This window comes from Chiloscyllium plagiosum, unplaced genomic scaffold (assembly GCF_037043375.1).
Source record: "Chiloscyllium plagiosum isolate Xiang-an unplaced genomic scaffold, Cpla_swu_hap1 HiC_scaffold_12, whole genome shotgun sequence".
Lineage (NCBI taxonomy): Eukaryota > Metazoa > Chordata > Chondrichthyes > Orectolobiformes > Hemiscylliidae > Chiloscyllium > Chiloscyllium plagiosum.
Window position 1 is genome coordinate 72,520,887 of NW_028270150.1, and position 15,166 is coordinate 72,536,052.

Here is a 15,166-nt window from a genome sequence, read left to right on the forward strand (position 1 = left end):
GGATCTTTTCACTCTGAACCTGATGTAAATAAACAAAATAATTAGCAAAGTTGATATCTCGGCAAAACATTTAAGAATATGGTGTGACCAATGCAGCAGTGGGATAAGAAAGAGAACGAGAGAGACAAAGGCATGCAACCTCAGTTGCTACATAAAATTGGGGTTCATACAGCATAACCAAACTCAGTAATGTGCAATTCAAAGTGGATTTATTGTAATGCAAGATTTCTTGGGAACTTGTGAAGCTTATTAAACCATTCTTTAAGTTGCTCCAGCCTTTCTGGAAAGGAAGAAAGTTCCTTGAGGGATTTACAAAAATTAACCAAAGTTAAACTAACATCACTGGCAGCAAAGTTGAAGTTGCAGTTCAAAGAAGAGCACGAGAAAGCTGGTATAATTGAGGTAATCGTAGGGCATCTGAAATTGAAAAAGGGAAAAAGGGAAACCAAATAGTAAGTCAGTTGAATCAGTTAGAATTGAGATGTAGGTGAAGCAGCTGGAAAAAGAAGAGGAATTTTAAAAAGGACCCATAAACAGGAAAGAGAAGTAAAAATGAGAACATTTGAACCTGTGGATAAAGAAAGAGCACTACAGAGAATAAAAGGAAAAATAGCATTTAAGAAGTCGGAATGTTGGATAAATGGGGATGCAGTTACTATTCCTTTGAAATGATGGCTAAACAGCTGAGGTGACCAAAATAAAGCTGGACACTACTTTCACAAAGCCATTGAATGACAAGTTCATGACGTTTATGCCATGCTTTCTGCAGAAGCTTCAACAGATTATGAGATGAAAAAAAAGGCTATTCTGGATTAGTTCAGGAGACTTACAGGCAGAATTTTCAGACCATTCAGAAGTAGTCTGAGTAGACTTACTTAGCATTTGAAAGGATTAAAAAAATACTTTGATCACTGGATGTGGACCTTAAAAGTAGAAACTTCACACAAGATCCTTGGGGAAATATTTCTCATGGAAGCATTTAAAACTTCACTCCCTCCATTAATGGGAACACAAAAGAAAATCAGAAAAGATCAACAGTCAATGGAGATGACTGATGATTATTAGTTTGTACACAAACCCTTTCTCTGTCATGCTTACCAACCAAAGAGGGATGCAAGGTGGGAGGGTGAAAAGAAGGCAAGTATCCAGGGATGAGAAGGCACAGCAGGGAATACTGCAAGATCTTCTCCTCATGCCAGAAAGGAAAGTGCTGAGATTGGACTTGATGTCCAACAGACAAAGTGTTTCCATTGATACAAGGCTGGGCACATCCTTTACAGCTTGCTAAGAGTTGCAAGGTAAACCAATAGGGACTTAGCAGGGTACCAAAGATCATCATAAAGAAAAGGCCATGACCAGGAATATGACAAACTGCGAGGCCAAGTACAACCATAACTAAGAGTGTGGAGGAGCTGAACAAGATAGCTGCGAGGTACAGGGAATTATTTTCAAAAGGAAAAATAACTCCTTTTCCTTCAAATAAGGTCAGACATTCAGCTAATTGTTTGAACTTACTGGAAGTTATGTGCCTATGGCCTTCCAGAGATTCTCAAGCATCCCATGTAAAAGCTGAACAACTGAAACAGCTTTTCTCCCTGAGAAGATATTTTCTCAGCATCTCAAAATCCCGGGTTCAAGCATATTCTCTGCTGAGGAAGTTTCTTTATTTTTTGTTTAATTGGTGAGTTGGATAATTTAGAAGGAAGAATAAATATTTATGTATTCATATTTTAAATTGTGTCAATCAGCTTTATATCCTTGTCAAATACGAGCTGAAAATGTGTTGCTGGAAAAGTGCAGCAGGTCCGGCAGCATCCAAGGAACAGGAATGAGGAGTCAAATAATCAACGGATAACATATTAGATTAATATATGTAATAATAAATCGATAATCTTGTTGTTAATAAAGAAACCTGGTTGATGTCTGTTTTACTCTCAACGATGTTACATGATGACTTGGAACTCTAAAATAATATGGGTGTTCATTTTGGTCTGGGAGAAAGGCATTGACAAAGGAAGGGAACCTTTTTAAACTATCTATGTCGAAATCAGCCAAGAGGGTGGATGAATAAAGAAGGGGAGCCAGTTCATCCCTCCATACCCAAGAGTTTAACAGCTTGGGGTATTCCAGCTGAAACCGTAATGAATTGGAAAACCTATTGTAACAACTAATAGAGAAAAAGTATATACTGTAATTAGCCATATCGATAACTGGGTAAAACGAATAAATTTATCTTGTAAACAGTAGAGTAGTAGGACAAGGGAGAGGCAATGTATTTTCTCCAAGCTTGGCTGTTACAATATTAAATGTATGGATCAGAAAAAATCCACATTTGATGCTCAGTTAATGCTGAACAGTCACCAGCCAAGATATAGATAATTGGGATAAATTTTAAAATTGTACAAATATTCAAAACATCTTTTTAAATTGGAGTTGATCAAAATGTAGTATATTAGTAGAAGGAAATGGACACTATTTACTTTAAGTTCAGTTTACTTTTTTCAATGAATGATACAGTGTTACAATACTTTGAAGAAATGCTGGCAAATTGGACTAGATTGATTTAGGATATCTGCTCAACATGAACGAGTTGGACCAAAGGGTCTCTTTCTGTGCTGTATATCTCTATGACTCGAAATGCTTGTTTTTACATTGAATTACTGTCATTATGGAGTTTGTTACATAGCAGAGAAGCACATTTAAACTACAGAGGGATTCTACATTGGTGTAAAGGGATATTCAATGCTTCATACACACACAAAGATTTGGAGATCAGGATTACATTCCTAAGAAGAAATCAAGGGTGGTTCAGAAATGTTTTGTCAAAAAATCTTTCTTTGAACCAGTCTGGGAAAAACTCTTCTGTATTGTAAAGACGGCATGTCTTTCTCACGGATCATCAATCTTTGGAACTCTCCAGATAACGGTGCAGGTGGAATCATATAAACATTTTTAAGGTAGAGGTAGACTCAATCTTGACTAACAAGGGAGTTAATGGTTATTGGGTGTAGGTGAGAATATAGAGCTGAGGCCACAATCATATCAGTCAAAATATCGTAGAATGATGCAACAGACTAGAGAATAGATGGCCTACTCCTGCTCCTTTTCACATGTGCATATGTTTACAGAAGTACCTAGCAAAGACGATTTCAAACGATAAATCCTACCAACTCCATTTTACATTTAATGACATTAACCACTAAGATGTCCACCATTAACATTCTAGAGGTTAGTACTGACAAACAAAATTCAAGTGGACAAGTTACTTAAGTACCTTGGCTACCTAAAACAGATCAGAGGCTGAGTATTTTGCAGCAACAAATGCAATTCCTGATTATGCAAATGGCATAACACAGCATTGTCATGGAATACTCGATACTTGCCTGGATAGACACACCTACAATAATATTCAAATGCTTGACACTAGCAGGTGTGTGAGAATACTTTCACCTGTAAGTTCCTTTCAAAGTCACACACTATCCTGACTTGGATGTAGATCGCTGTTCCTTCATCATTGCAGGGATAAGTTTCGAGAACACCTGATCTAATAGCATTATAGAAATAACTGTATTCACCTCAGGGATCAAGGAAGAAAGCCCATCTCCACCTTCGGAAGGACAACAGAGGATGGAAAGCAAATGGAAAGCAAACCATAGCAAGGTTATCTGTACAGGATGTCTCATTATTCACAGAACAGGATATGGTAAATTAGGTCAAGGGAATACAAGGCAGCTGATAGGAGGGAATTTTATGGCGTTTCAATGTCAAGGATCAATAAAGTATACTTTATAAAAGACATAAAACACACAGTCAAAAAAATCTAATTTTATATATTAACAGTAAGGAATGAATGAAGAAAATAGTGTATTAACAGATATCGATTCCATCAAGAACTCTGATGTAATAATTTGGAAAATAAATGAATCAGAAGTGTGCTTGCAAGGATACAAGGGAATCCAAAATAGATGGGATTATAAAATAGTTGGCAGGCAAGTTTCCATGTGAAAGAGTAAGTATGGACTTTACTGCAAGAACAGAGAGATTTAGTGATTATCAGAAGTAGCTAAAGTGGTTCAAGGGAGTTGGGTTATAGAGCTGTTTTGAAGGGATTCTGAGCATACTTATAGCTTCCAGTGCAATAGTAGGAGCAAGAATAGTTATGATACAGCCAATTTAGAGATTAGGTCTATTGATATAAGGCACATTTTTAACAATCCAAACTTTAAAGAATTTGATTTGGAACAGCCAAATGCAGGGAAAAGCAAGTTTGAGATGCCTGTTAATACACTTACTGGCTGTTTCTATATCTAAGGGAAAGCATGAGAGAAACAGTACATAAGCTGCCAGTTTACCTATTCGAACCAGTGTTATTTTCCATGAATTTGAGGAAAACAGATGTAATCTCTTGCTCTGGGAACAAGGAAACAAATTTGATTCTGGTAGTTACAGATCTTTGAATTTAGTTTCAGTTTCTAGGAAAACTACTGCAAAGGATTTGATTTCTTAATAATTAGTTTTCACACTGGACTGAATAGGACAGATGGATTTTTCTCACCTATCTTTTTGTATGCTTGTATGTAAATCCATGGACTCACTTTAACATAACAAATCCCTTCTTAAGGTAATCCAGGTTGGTTCCCAAGATAGCCTTTGAAGCATACTGAAATTTCTTTATGTTTTTGAAGCAAAACAGCACGTTCAAATTTCATGTTATGGTATAGACATCTAGAGACATTCACACTTGGAAGCTATTTTTTAAAAATGCTTGCATTGGCATTTTCTCTTTCCACTGAACTTACCGGTAGCTTGCACTCTGCGAGATGGAGTAGCAGAATTCAGCAATTGTACTTCAGAGGAACCTATAGATATTTCATCATAAGGATCAGGTGGTATAGAACTTGGAGGAGGAGATGGTGTCACACTGCCATTGATAATGACGGGTAGATTAAAGTCATAGGATGCCACCTAAGGCAAGAAATATTATTATTACATATTTCTTAAAATGTTCTAGAAAATCTGGAGTGATATTTCTGCTCAGGAAGCAACCAATAAAATATACCCAGACTAGACTGAACAGTGCACCATTTGGCCAAGATGAAGTCCCACTAAGTTCCTGGCAAAATCATAAACATATACATCTCCTATTTATCAGTGTTATGAAGATGTGGGTGTACTATGCTTTTAACAGAGTTAAAAGTTAGCAGAACTACCTGACAACACCAAGTGTTCTGAATAACATACAATGTAACATGTGGTCCAGCTACTGGGGTAGCTAGGGTAACTGGTTGCTTGGAGACAAAAATGGATTGAATTAGACCAATCAGTTTAAATTATAACCTGAAAAATACTAAATTCCCATCCAGGATTTAGTTCAAAGTTTGTGAGAAGATTTGTAGCTCGGGTGCTCGTTGTTGTGGTTCTGTTTGCCGAGCTGGGAATTTGTGTTGCAGATGTTTCGTCCCCTGTCTAGGTGACATCCTCAGTGCTTGGGAGCCTCCTGTGAAGCGCTTCTGTGATGTTTCCTCCGGCATTTATAGTGGTTTGTCTCTGCCGCTTCTGGTTGTCAGTTCCAGCTGTCCGCTGCAGTGGCCGGTATATTGGGTCCAGGTCGATGTGTTTGTTGATAGAATCTGTGGATGAGTGCCATGCCTCTAGGAATTCCCTGGCTGTTCTCTGTTTGGCTTGTCCTATAATAGTAGTGTTGTCCCAGTTGAACTCATGTTGCTTGTCATCTGCGTGTGTGGCTACTAAGGATAGCTGGTCGTGTTGTTTCGTGGTTGGTTGGTGTTCATGGATATGGATCGTTAGCTGTCTTCCTGTTTGTCCTATGTAGTGTTTTTGTGCAGTCCTTGCATGGGATTTTGTACACTACATTGGTTTTGCTCATGCTGGGTATCGGGTCCTTTGTCCTGGTGAGATGTTGTCTGAGAGTGGCTGTTGGTTTGTGTGCTGTTATGACTCCTAGTGGTCGTAGTAGTCTGGCTGTCAGTTCAGAAATGTTCTTTATGTATGGTAACGTGGCTAGTCCTTTGGGTTGTGGCAAATTTAACCCAAACATCTGGGTCACATATGTAGATGACACCTTTGTAATCATTAAAAACACAGAAATAGAAAACACACACTGGATCATCAATGCCACACTCACAGGAATCCGATTCACTAGAGAGGAACAAAAGGATAACCAACTCCCATTCCTAGACATGATGGTACAGAGAACATCGAATGGAGAATTCACCACAAAGGTATACAGGAAAACCACACACACAGACCAAGTCCTGAACTACGAAAGCAACCACCCCAACACACACAAAAGAAGTTGCATCAAGACACTGTTCAAAAGGGCCACAACACACTGCAGCACACCAGAACTGCAAAAAGAGGAAGAAGAACACCTCTACAATGTATTCGCCAAAAACAGATACCCCCGCAATTTCATCAACAGATGCCTAAGGGAAAGACAATGGAAGGAGGACATGCCACAACCCAAAGGACTAGCCACGATACCATACATCAAGAACATTTCTGAACTGACAGCCAGACTACTACGACCTGTAGGACTCATAACAGCACACAAACCAAAAGCCACTATCAGACAACAACTCACCAGGACAAAGGACCCGATACCCAGCATGAGCAAAACCAACGTAGTATACAAAATCCCATGCAAGGACTGCACAAACCACTACATAGGGCAAACAGGAAGACAGCTAACGATCCGTATCCATGAACACCAACTAGCCACGAAACGACACGACCAGCTATCCTTAGTAGCCACACACGCAGATGACAAGCAACATGAGTTCGACTGGGACAACACTACTATTATGGGACAAGCCAAACAGAGAACAGCCAGGGAATTCCTAGAGGCATGGCACTCATCCACAGATTCTATCAACAAACCCAATATACCGGCCACTGCAGCGGACAGCTGGAACTGACAACCGGAAGCAGCAGAGACAAACCACTATAAATGCCAGAGGAAACATCACAGAGGCGCTTCACAGGAGGCTCCCAAGCACTGAGGATGTCACCTAGACAGGGGACAAAACATCTGCAACACAAATTCCCAGCTCAGCGAACAGAACCACAACACTGAATTTAGTATTTTGACAATCTTAAAAGCCAATGACACAACCCAATGCTTTGGGGGTATAACACAGGAAAAACATGAACAGTTGGGTGGAGAATTGCCATGCCACCAACATGTAGAGATTGCCTGAAAAATAGCTCTCTTAAAGGTACCTTTATCAATCCATGACCTGTGAAGCATAATCCCCAATAAGAAAAGAAGGCATAGGAAGACCCAAATACAAGATTCAACAGCTGGTTGGTTTTGAAAACTTGAATGTTTGGTAAATCTTAATCAGGGGTTTTTATTGGATGAGTATTGTAGAAGAAGAAGGTAAAAGATAAGTTAGAGGAAGGAATTGCAAAATAGTTGTTAGTTAATTATTCACTGTTATACTTTAAGAAATAAAGTTGTTAATTTTTACTTTAAATAGTTCTTGGCCTCTCGAATTTTCACAGATTACTGCACAAGATAAATCTTTTCTGTGTTGCTGGTTTGAATTAAGCAGGAGGGTTTACCCCGTGTCGTAACAATCAGCCCAATCAAATGTAATCAAATTTGTGATGAGAAGAAAGCCAAAAGGATCTGAAAATATTGGATACAAAAAGCAAGAGAAAAAAATCTTCAGAGTAAGGCTGATGCAAGGATAGCTTCCTAGTGAGGACTCTTGTCTCTGCATCGTGGCTATAATTTGGTGCTTGTCTTCACTGTTTTCAATTAACTTGGTTTGGTAATGCCGGTGTTGGACTGGGGTATATAAAGTTAAAAATCACACAACACCAGGTTATAGTCCAACAGGTTTAATTGGAAGAACACTAGCTTTCGGAGCGCCGCTCCTTCATCAGGTGATTGTCATCAGTCTCTTCGCAGCAAAAAAACCTCCCCTGATTAAACTGGAAATGGAAGAGACTAATACGATATTCCTGGTTGCACCAATGGGTAGTCCATTAGGTTCATTAATAACCCACAAATCATCCCCAAATTCACCATGTGTTCAAGGTAGCACAAAGATTAAATGGATGATGCATGGTTTTCCCATGCCCTTGGATATATGTTTAGCAAACATTCTAGGATTTGCCCAAGGCCTCTTGAGGGATTCTTTGGAATCAAACATCAAGAATGGAGATCCATTGTGAGTCATCCCATAGTCCTGGCCTCCCACCCACCTGATCCCATAGTCCTGCAACCTCAATCCCATGATCCAAAAACCACCTTCATCCACCTTCAGCCTGGTGCCTTGGCAATTCTGGATCCCTGCTGGATTCATTGTTGTCAGACTCTCACTACCACCTTGTCAAGGACAATTATAGATAGGCAACAAATTCCAACCAGGCCAGTTTTAGACATTGGGGTTGCTTTAAAACTGAATTTCTTCAGTACTTCCTATGTAGCATGAAATCTTATTTACTACATGAGCAGTTACTTGCTTTCACCAAACTTAAACAACTTCTAATAAACAAGACAGAAGGAAGGTGACAATATAGACCACCAAGGCCACGACATCCTATAAGCTGACAAAGAATGTAACCTAATAAAAGCAAATTACTGCGGATGCTGGAATCTGAAACCAAAAGAGAAAATGCTGAAAATTCTCAGCAGGTCTGGCAGCATCTGTAAGGAGAGAAAAGAGCTGATGTTTCGAGTCTAACTGACCAGCTTTGACAGTAAACTCCCAGCCCCTAGAAACATTGTATATCAACAAGTGCTCATGGTCAGATGGTAGCTCTGATCAGAATGTCCTTGCAGGGGCAGTAGTTTAGATATGTTACACTGGTGGAAATGGAATGGACTAATACGATATTCTTGAAGGCGATTTTTGGATCTTGGAATGGAGGTTGCAGGTCTGTGGGATCAGGTGGGTTGGAGGTTAGGTCAATGGGATGACTTGCAATGGATCTCCGTTCCTGACATTGGGTGTCTTGATCAAATCTAAAATGCCTGATAACAAAGAATCCCTCATGAAGCCATGTGTAAATCCTAGAAGGTCCTCACCTGGGAACTCTTTTTTCCAAATAGAAGATGGAAGTTGAGGGAAAACCCAGGGAAGAATTTTGTCTAGAGAACAGGACGCTGTCTTTACAACTTCAATGAGAACAGCAGTGTTCACCTTCTGGCATCAACATCCTAAATTAACATAGTTGGAATACTTATTGCATATACTTAACTAATGTATTGCATCTAAACAACTGATTCCTAACAAGTTTAAGAAGCCATCTGAAAATTCCTTAAGAATGGTTGACAAACCATAGTGGGAACCTAAGACCTCAAACCCCAAAAATCTAATGTCAGTGATGCCCATCTGCTGTGAACATTTTTAAAAAAAAGAGTCTGACTTACAATCAAGAGTGTTACCACTCAGCAACAGCCGCCTGGACAGGCTGCTGACCTGCTTGAGAAATGAATGGAAGGCATTTATCATGTTGCCATCAAATTGATTATCGTTAAGGCCTTTGGGACTTTGGTCAGCAAAGTGGTTAAAGACAGCTTCTGAATCTGCACAGTCAGAATGCAATTGAATTGGAAATTGTTTGAATGATTTGACTGTTCTGCACTGCAGGTTTATGGGAATAGAGAAGAATAAAACAAGGTCTGTTATGAAGTGAAACCTTGACTACAGAGCAGTGTGTGAGAACTGAGCAGGACTGCTTATCGCTGGCTGTAATATGTTGATGTGGCCTTCCCTCCTGCTTAGCTTCCTTCCTAATCTGATGACCATACATTTGCTCTTCCCCCAGTAAATGCAAGGATCATTTAAATGCAGTGCGGTACAATATGCAGCAGACCACAATGATATGTGACACCTTAATATATATAACCACAATATTGCAAGGACCTCCCATCTGAATTTCTGCTGCAAAAGTTCATTCAAAGCCTTTAGTCTATCTGTACTGCTTGAGAGAGGTAGGTTACACAAGGGTGTTTAGCAATGGTATCTGGAGGTAATATCCCTTGCCATCAGCCAAATTGCCATACCTGTTTCAAAGTCAAAAAACGAAGATGCTGGGGATTTTGTACTGACCTGCATGATGTTAACTGTTCCTATGATTGGCACTGTACATCAGCCATACATCAGTCTTTTTTTTGATGAATGTTGCTAACTGATGCCCTGAATGAATAACTATATTAGTATATGCTTAAGCAGCAGGGGCAGGTCTAGATCATATGGTCAATTCAACCTACACACTGAGATTTAATATGCGGATGCTCAATTACCACATGTATCAGGTTAATCATGGTTTGCACATAAAGGATCAACAAGTTCTGACCTGTTACCTGTTCAGATGAGTAGGAATAGTAATCTATTTGTTGGCCCTCGAAATATATCATTGGTTACACCCCTTTTGCAGCTGTGAACTGCAGACTCAATAATTTTTAGTAAACTGAAAGGATGTGCATGTCACTGGCAACTTGAAGGAGCACTTACAAATCACATTGAGGGGTTGGGCAGGGTTCTGTGATACCCAGGTAAAAACAAGAACTGCAGATGCTTGTCAGGCAGCATCCGAGGAGCAGGAAAATTGACATTTCGGGCAAAAGCCCTTCATCAGGAATAGAGGATCTGTGATAATCTATCAGGAGAAGCTGCACTATTCTCCAGTCAGATCCAGAAATGTTGATTTTGACTGATAAACCCAACTGAGTGCTAAGCCCACTGTAGCCTGCTATGAACCTACAGCCATTTCCTCAGATGTGGGCACGTTGGTGGGTCAGAGAGTGCACAGAACATCTGCAAATTTGAATTAGAATGAAACAGTATTAGCTACAGCATCAGCAAAAAACAGCCAATGACTATGAATTGGAACCTCATTTCTCTGGGAGGGCTTCCCCAAAAGCATCAAAGGCAAATCCAAATGTTGATTGAGGTGGGAATCATTTGGTCTGGAGCAGACGTACATTTATCTACAACCCCATTCATTCCGAGCATGTAATGGGATGACAAAACATCCATTAAGGAAATAGTCATTCAGTATGTAGATGCATTCAAGAAATGGAAGCTTTAGTTAGAAAGTGAACAACCATTTTTGTCATTTAGTATAAGAGAAAAGATTTCTGAAGATACAGTAGTTCCAGATAATTAAGTGATTTGCTCATTTGATTAGGAAAGTAAAACTCTCCAGCAGCTTGATGAACTGAATAACTATTTTCACATACCATGGGTGCCAATGAGCCATTGTACGGATGGAAGGTGCCCCCGTCAGCCATGAACAAACAATTCAGTAGCTGGATTACTTGCATAGAGCTCTTTAAACAGCAAGAAATTTCACCAAAAGCAAAATTATGTTGCTCTGTCAGAAATCTAGCATATGACTTGGTGTAAAATGGAGCAAACAAGATCCGATTTGGATGACAAGTACACTGTGCTCTGAGTAATGTATTAATTCAGGGCATTTGCCAGATGTCTGGCAGCCTTCAATATGCCATTAGACTCCTTACTTATGTTTCAGGCTCTTGCACTGAAATTTATATTGATATTTGGTCTGTCCTGTTCATGGTTTTTCAGATACATTGCCTAACTTAAAGTAACTTTCCTTTGGAGCTAGCAGCAGGATGATTCATCCCAGCTGCATAGCTCTCCTAAGATCCAGAGTTGGCCTGAAATCAGTCCCCATTCCATAACTCTTTCCCAATCTCCCTGGAGACTTACTTAGAAAAGCAGCTGGCCCAAAATCCACTAACTGGATCTGGTAAGAGTCATGCAAGGAGAAAAAAAATGTCACTGGCAGGTAATCTTGTGTATGCCGATGAGACCAAGCATCAATTTCTCAGGTACTGCATGAGCCTCCACAATCAGGCACAAGAATTATTATTTGCACACACTGGGTCCCAGCAACTAAATTAATTCTTAGGCTTTCTTTTACTATTTCCCGAACATTTGCTAATCCTATCCCAAGCTTCCCTCTAATTCCACATGCTTCGATTTTTCAATTTTGTTGCACAAAGCTTATCATTTACATTCTGAAAGCCAACATGGGATAAATTACAGACAATTCCCAATCCAACATCTCAGCAACCTCCTCAAAATCTTCACGAGTCAGACATGATCCAATCACAAACCAATCTGTTTTCATCCATTTATACTGATCAAAATGCTCACACAAGGACGATGAAAAAGTGCATCAACAATTTGATATTTTTAATGAAATACAATTTCAATCAGCATATTTTTGAAATATTTAATTGCACATTATTCAATACTTCACTCTTCTTGTAAAGTTCTGTAAGCCACTGCTGCCCTCAAGTGGCTTCAACAGAGGTACACATATAACTGGAAACCCTAAGCTCTTCTTTCAACTTGGATATGAATGTGGAGTTCTGCAGCAGAATTCCAGTGTCATTTCCTATCCTAATCAAGTGGGAGATATTAGTTGTCCTGAGACCAGGACACCAATTTGCCAGAGTGGTAGCTGGGAATCAGAAATCTGAGCACTAAGCAAAGGTAAGTGTCTGGAGGCAATCAACATCAAGGCAGATTAAAAGGGAGCCTGAGAGGTTCAAATCTTTCTTGTGGGGATTGGAGGAGTGTTGCTCCTCCCAGTTCACAAGGCAATAAAAAGAAAATATCAATCATATTTTCAGGAAGTTGGGGAGAATAACAATGTCTACTCCTTCCTAACAGGTAAAGTGGGTGGAAAAGTAATTCAAAACCAAGGCTGACGGAAAATATGCTAGCAGTTATTGACCTACTTCCTTGGTTACATGCGCAGCCTACAGGCAATGTATCCAGAGTCAGCTGACAATACAGGGAAATAATTCACAATCATTTACAGTGTTTCCCAATCTTTTCCACAATTTGGCAACTTTGCCTCCAAGTACAAAACAATAAGGAACGAGAACAGGCCATTTAGCCCAATGAAATCACAGCTTTCGCTGACAATTTTTGCTATACTCTAATTCAGACCCTACCAGATCCATGTAAACTGCATTTGGATGAAAGGTGTTAACCTGACTAGTTAACTTTGTTTCTCTTTTCACAGAGGCAGCCCTGATCTACTCAGCATTTCCAGAATTTTGTGTCTTTATTTTTAAATTTAACATAGTTATGCCCACTTTATGGGCCTAAAACAGTTGCAAAAATGACCAATTTAGGAGAATAGCGATCAACAGCCAGTTTACTTGCCAATTCCAGCTCTTCTTAAGGAAGCCTTCTGCACTCATTTTTTTTTAAGATATTTGTTCATGGGATGTGGGCATCACTGGCTAGGCCAACATTTCGTGTTCATCCCAAATTGCCAGAGGACAGTTAAGAGTCAACCACATTGCTTTGGGTCTGAAGTCACGTGTAGGCCAGACCAGGTAAAAATGGTAGATTTCCCTAATGGATATTGGTGAACTGGATAGATTTTTTATGACAATTGACAGTAGTTAATCTTAAGCCAGTTTTGTTTTTAAAGTCAGTTTTTTTTATTGAATTCAAATTTCACCATCTACTATGGTAGGATTTGAATTCATGCTCCCAGAACATTAATCTTGGGTTTAGGATTACTTACCCAATGACATTACAACTATAACACAACACAATGAGCAACTTCTGACTGACATTTCTATGGCATGCCAACCAAACAGTGTCCTCCTGCTCCACATGAACAATTTAGGACCTTGACCAGCCCAGCCTTGCAACTCCATACCACACCCCTCCCCCCCAACTGATCTCATACATCTCAGTAATTAAAGTAAATCTGAGCAAGATGTAAAACACAAACATTAAACTTAAAAATAGATTTAGTATTGTTTCAATACTTACATCTGTAGGACTGAACACTAATTCGCACTTGATACGCTCTCTCCCTCTTAGAGAAACAATATACAACTGATGATTCAGCAGATCTTGTGTTGCATCTGCAGGTAAAGATTAAAATTACCATTTAGACGCTATAACTGCAATTAGCACTAATAGAGGCCTTGATATTTGCAGTGAAGCATGGAAGGAGCATGTTAGTGTAGTAATAGAGGGGAATCCAGAAATTCTAGGAATAAGGGAGTCACAAGAAGTCAGGAATTAGGAGGAGGAGAAAGTCACTTGGACACTTGAACCTGCTCTGTCAGTCCATAAAATCATGGGTTATATGATTATAGCCTCAACATCACTTACCTGACTGCCCTGAATAATGCTGGACTTCCTTGTTGCTCAAAAATCTATTCAACTCATTCTTGAATATATTCAATGAATATCCATAACTACTTCCAGGGGAGGAGAGTTCCACACATCTCAAAGAAAAAAATAATCCTTGCCTGTTTTAAATGAGGGGCCCCCCAATTTTTAAATAGTGCAATCAATTCTTGATTGCCCCAAAGTGGAAAACATCCACCCATAATGCACCCTGTCAACTTTCTTCAGAACTTTATGTGTTTCAATAATAACACCTCTCATTCATCTCAACCCTTATGGGTACACACCCAAGGTATTCAACCTTCCTCGTGAGATAATCCTCGGAATTGATCAAGTGATCATTTTCTGAAATATTTCAATTACCATTACATCCTCTCTTAAGAAGGGAGACCAAATTTGTATGCAGTATTCCAGAGAGATCTAACTATAGGTCTACACAATTACAGCAAAATTTCCCTACTTTTATATTCAATTCCCTTTGCAATAAGTATCAACATTCCATTTACCTTCCGGACCACACATAAAAATGTGTTTTTGTGGTACATGGGCATCACTGACAAAGCCAGCATTTATTGCTCATAGAGAAGGTAGTGGTGGACTGTCTCTTGAACCATTATCCTTGGCTGTAAGCACACCCACAATGCTGTTAGAAAGGTAGATTCATGACTTTGACCCACCAATGGTGAAAGAATGGCAATACAGTTCCAAGTTTGAATGGGTTGTGCCTTAGAGGGGAATTTGCAGGAAATGGTGTTTCCATGCATTGGGCTGCCTTAAAGCTTCTGGATGGCAGAGGTTGAAAGTTTGGAAGGGCACTTTCATTTGGTCTTTCAGATATTTAGTCACTAAATCCAAGTCATTAAAATGTATTGCAAATAGTTGATCCCAGCACTGATCCCTTTGACTTTCCACCAGTAAAGGTTTGCCAACCTAAAAATAACCTACTTACCCCAACTGTTCACTTCCTGTCAACTAATTGATCCTCGATC

At 39.4% G+C, this 15,166-nt stretch overlaps 1 protein-coding gene across 1 annotated transcript in view; it reads right to left on the reverse strand.

Moving 5' to 3' along the window:
• LOC122555067 (cilia and flagella-associated protein 47-like) overlaps positions 1-15,166 on the reverse strand; it is a 497,478-nt gene that overhangs the window by 380,117 nt on the left and 102,195 nt on the right. Inside the window, 2 exon segments of the mRNA XM_043700727.2 lie at positions 4,800-4,965; positions 13,812-13,906. Of these exon segments, the coding sequence (XP_043556662.2) occupies positions 4,800-4,965; positions 13,812-13,906 (261 nt within the window).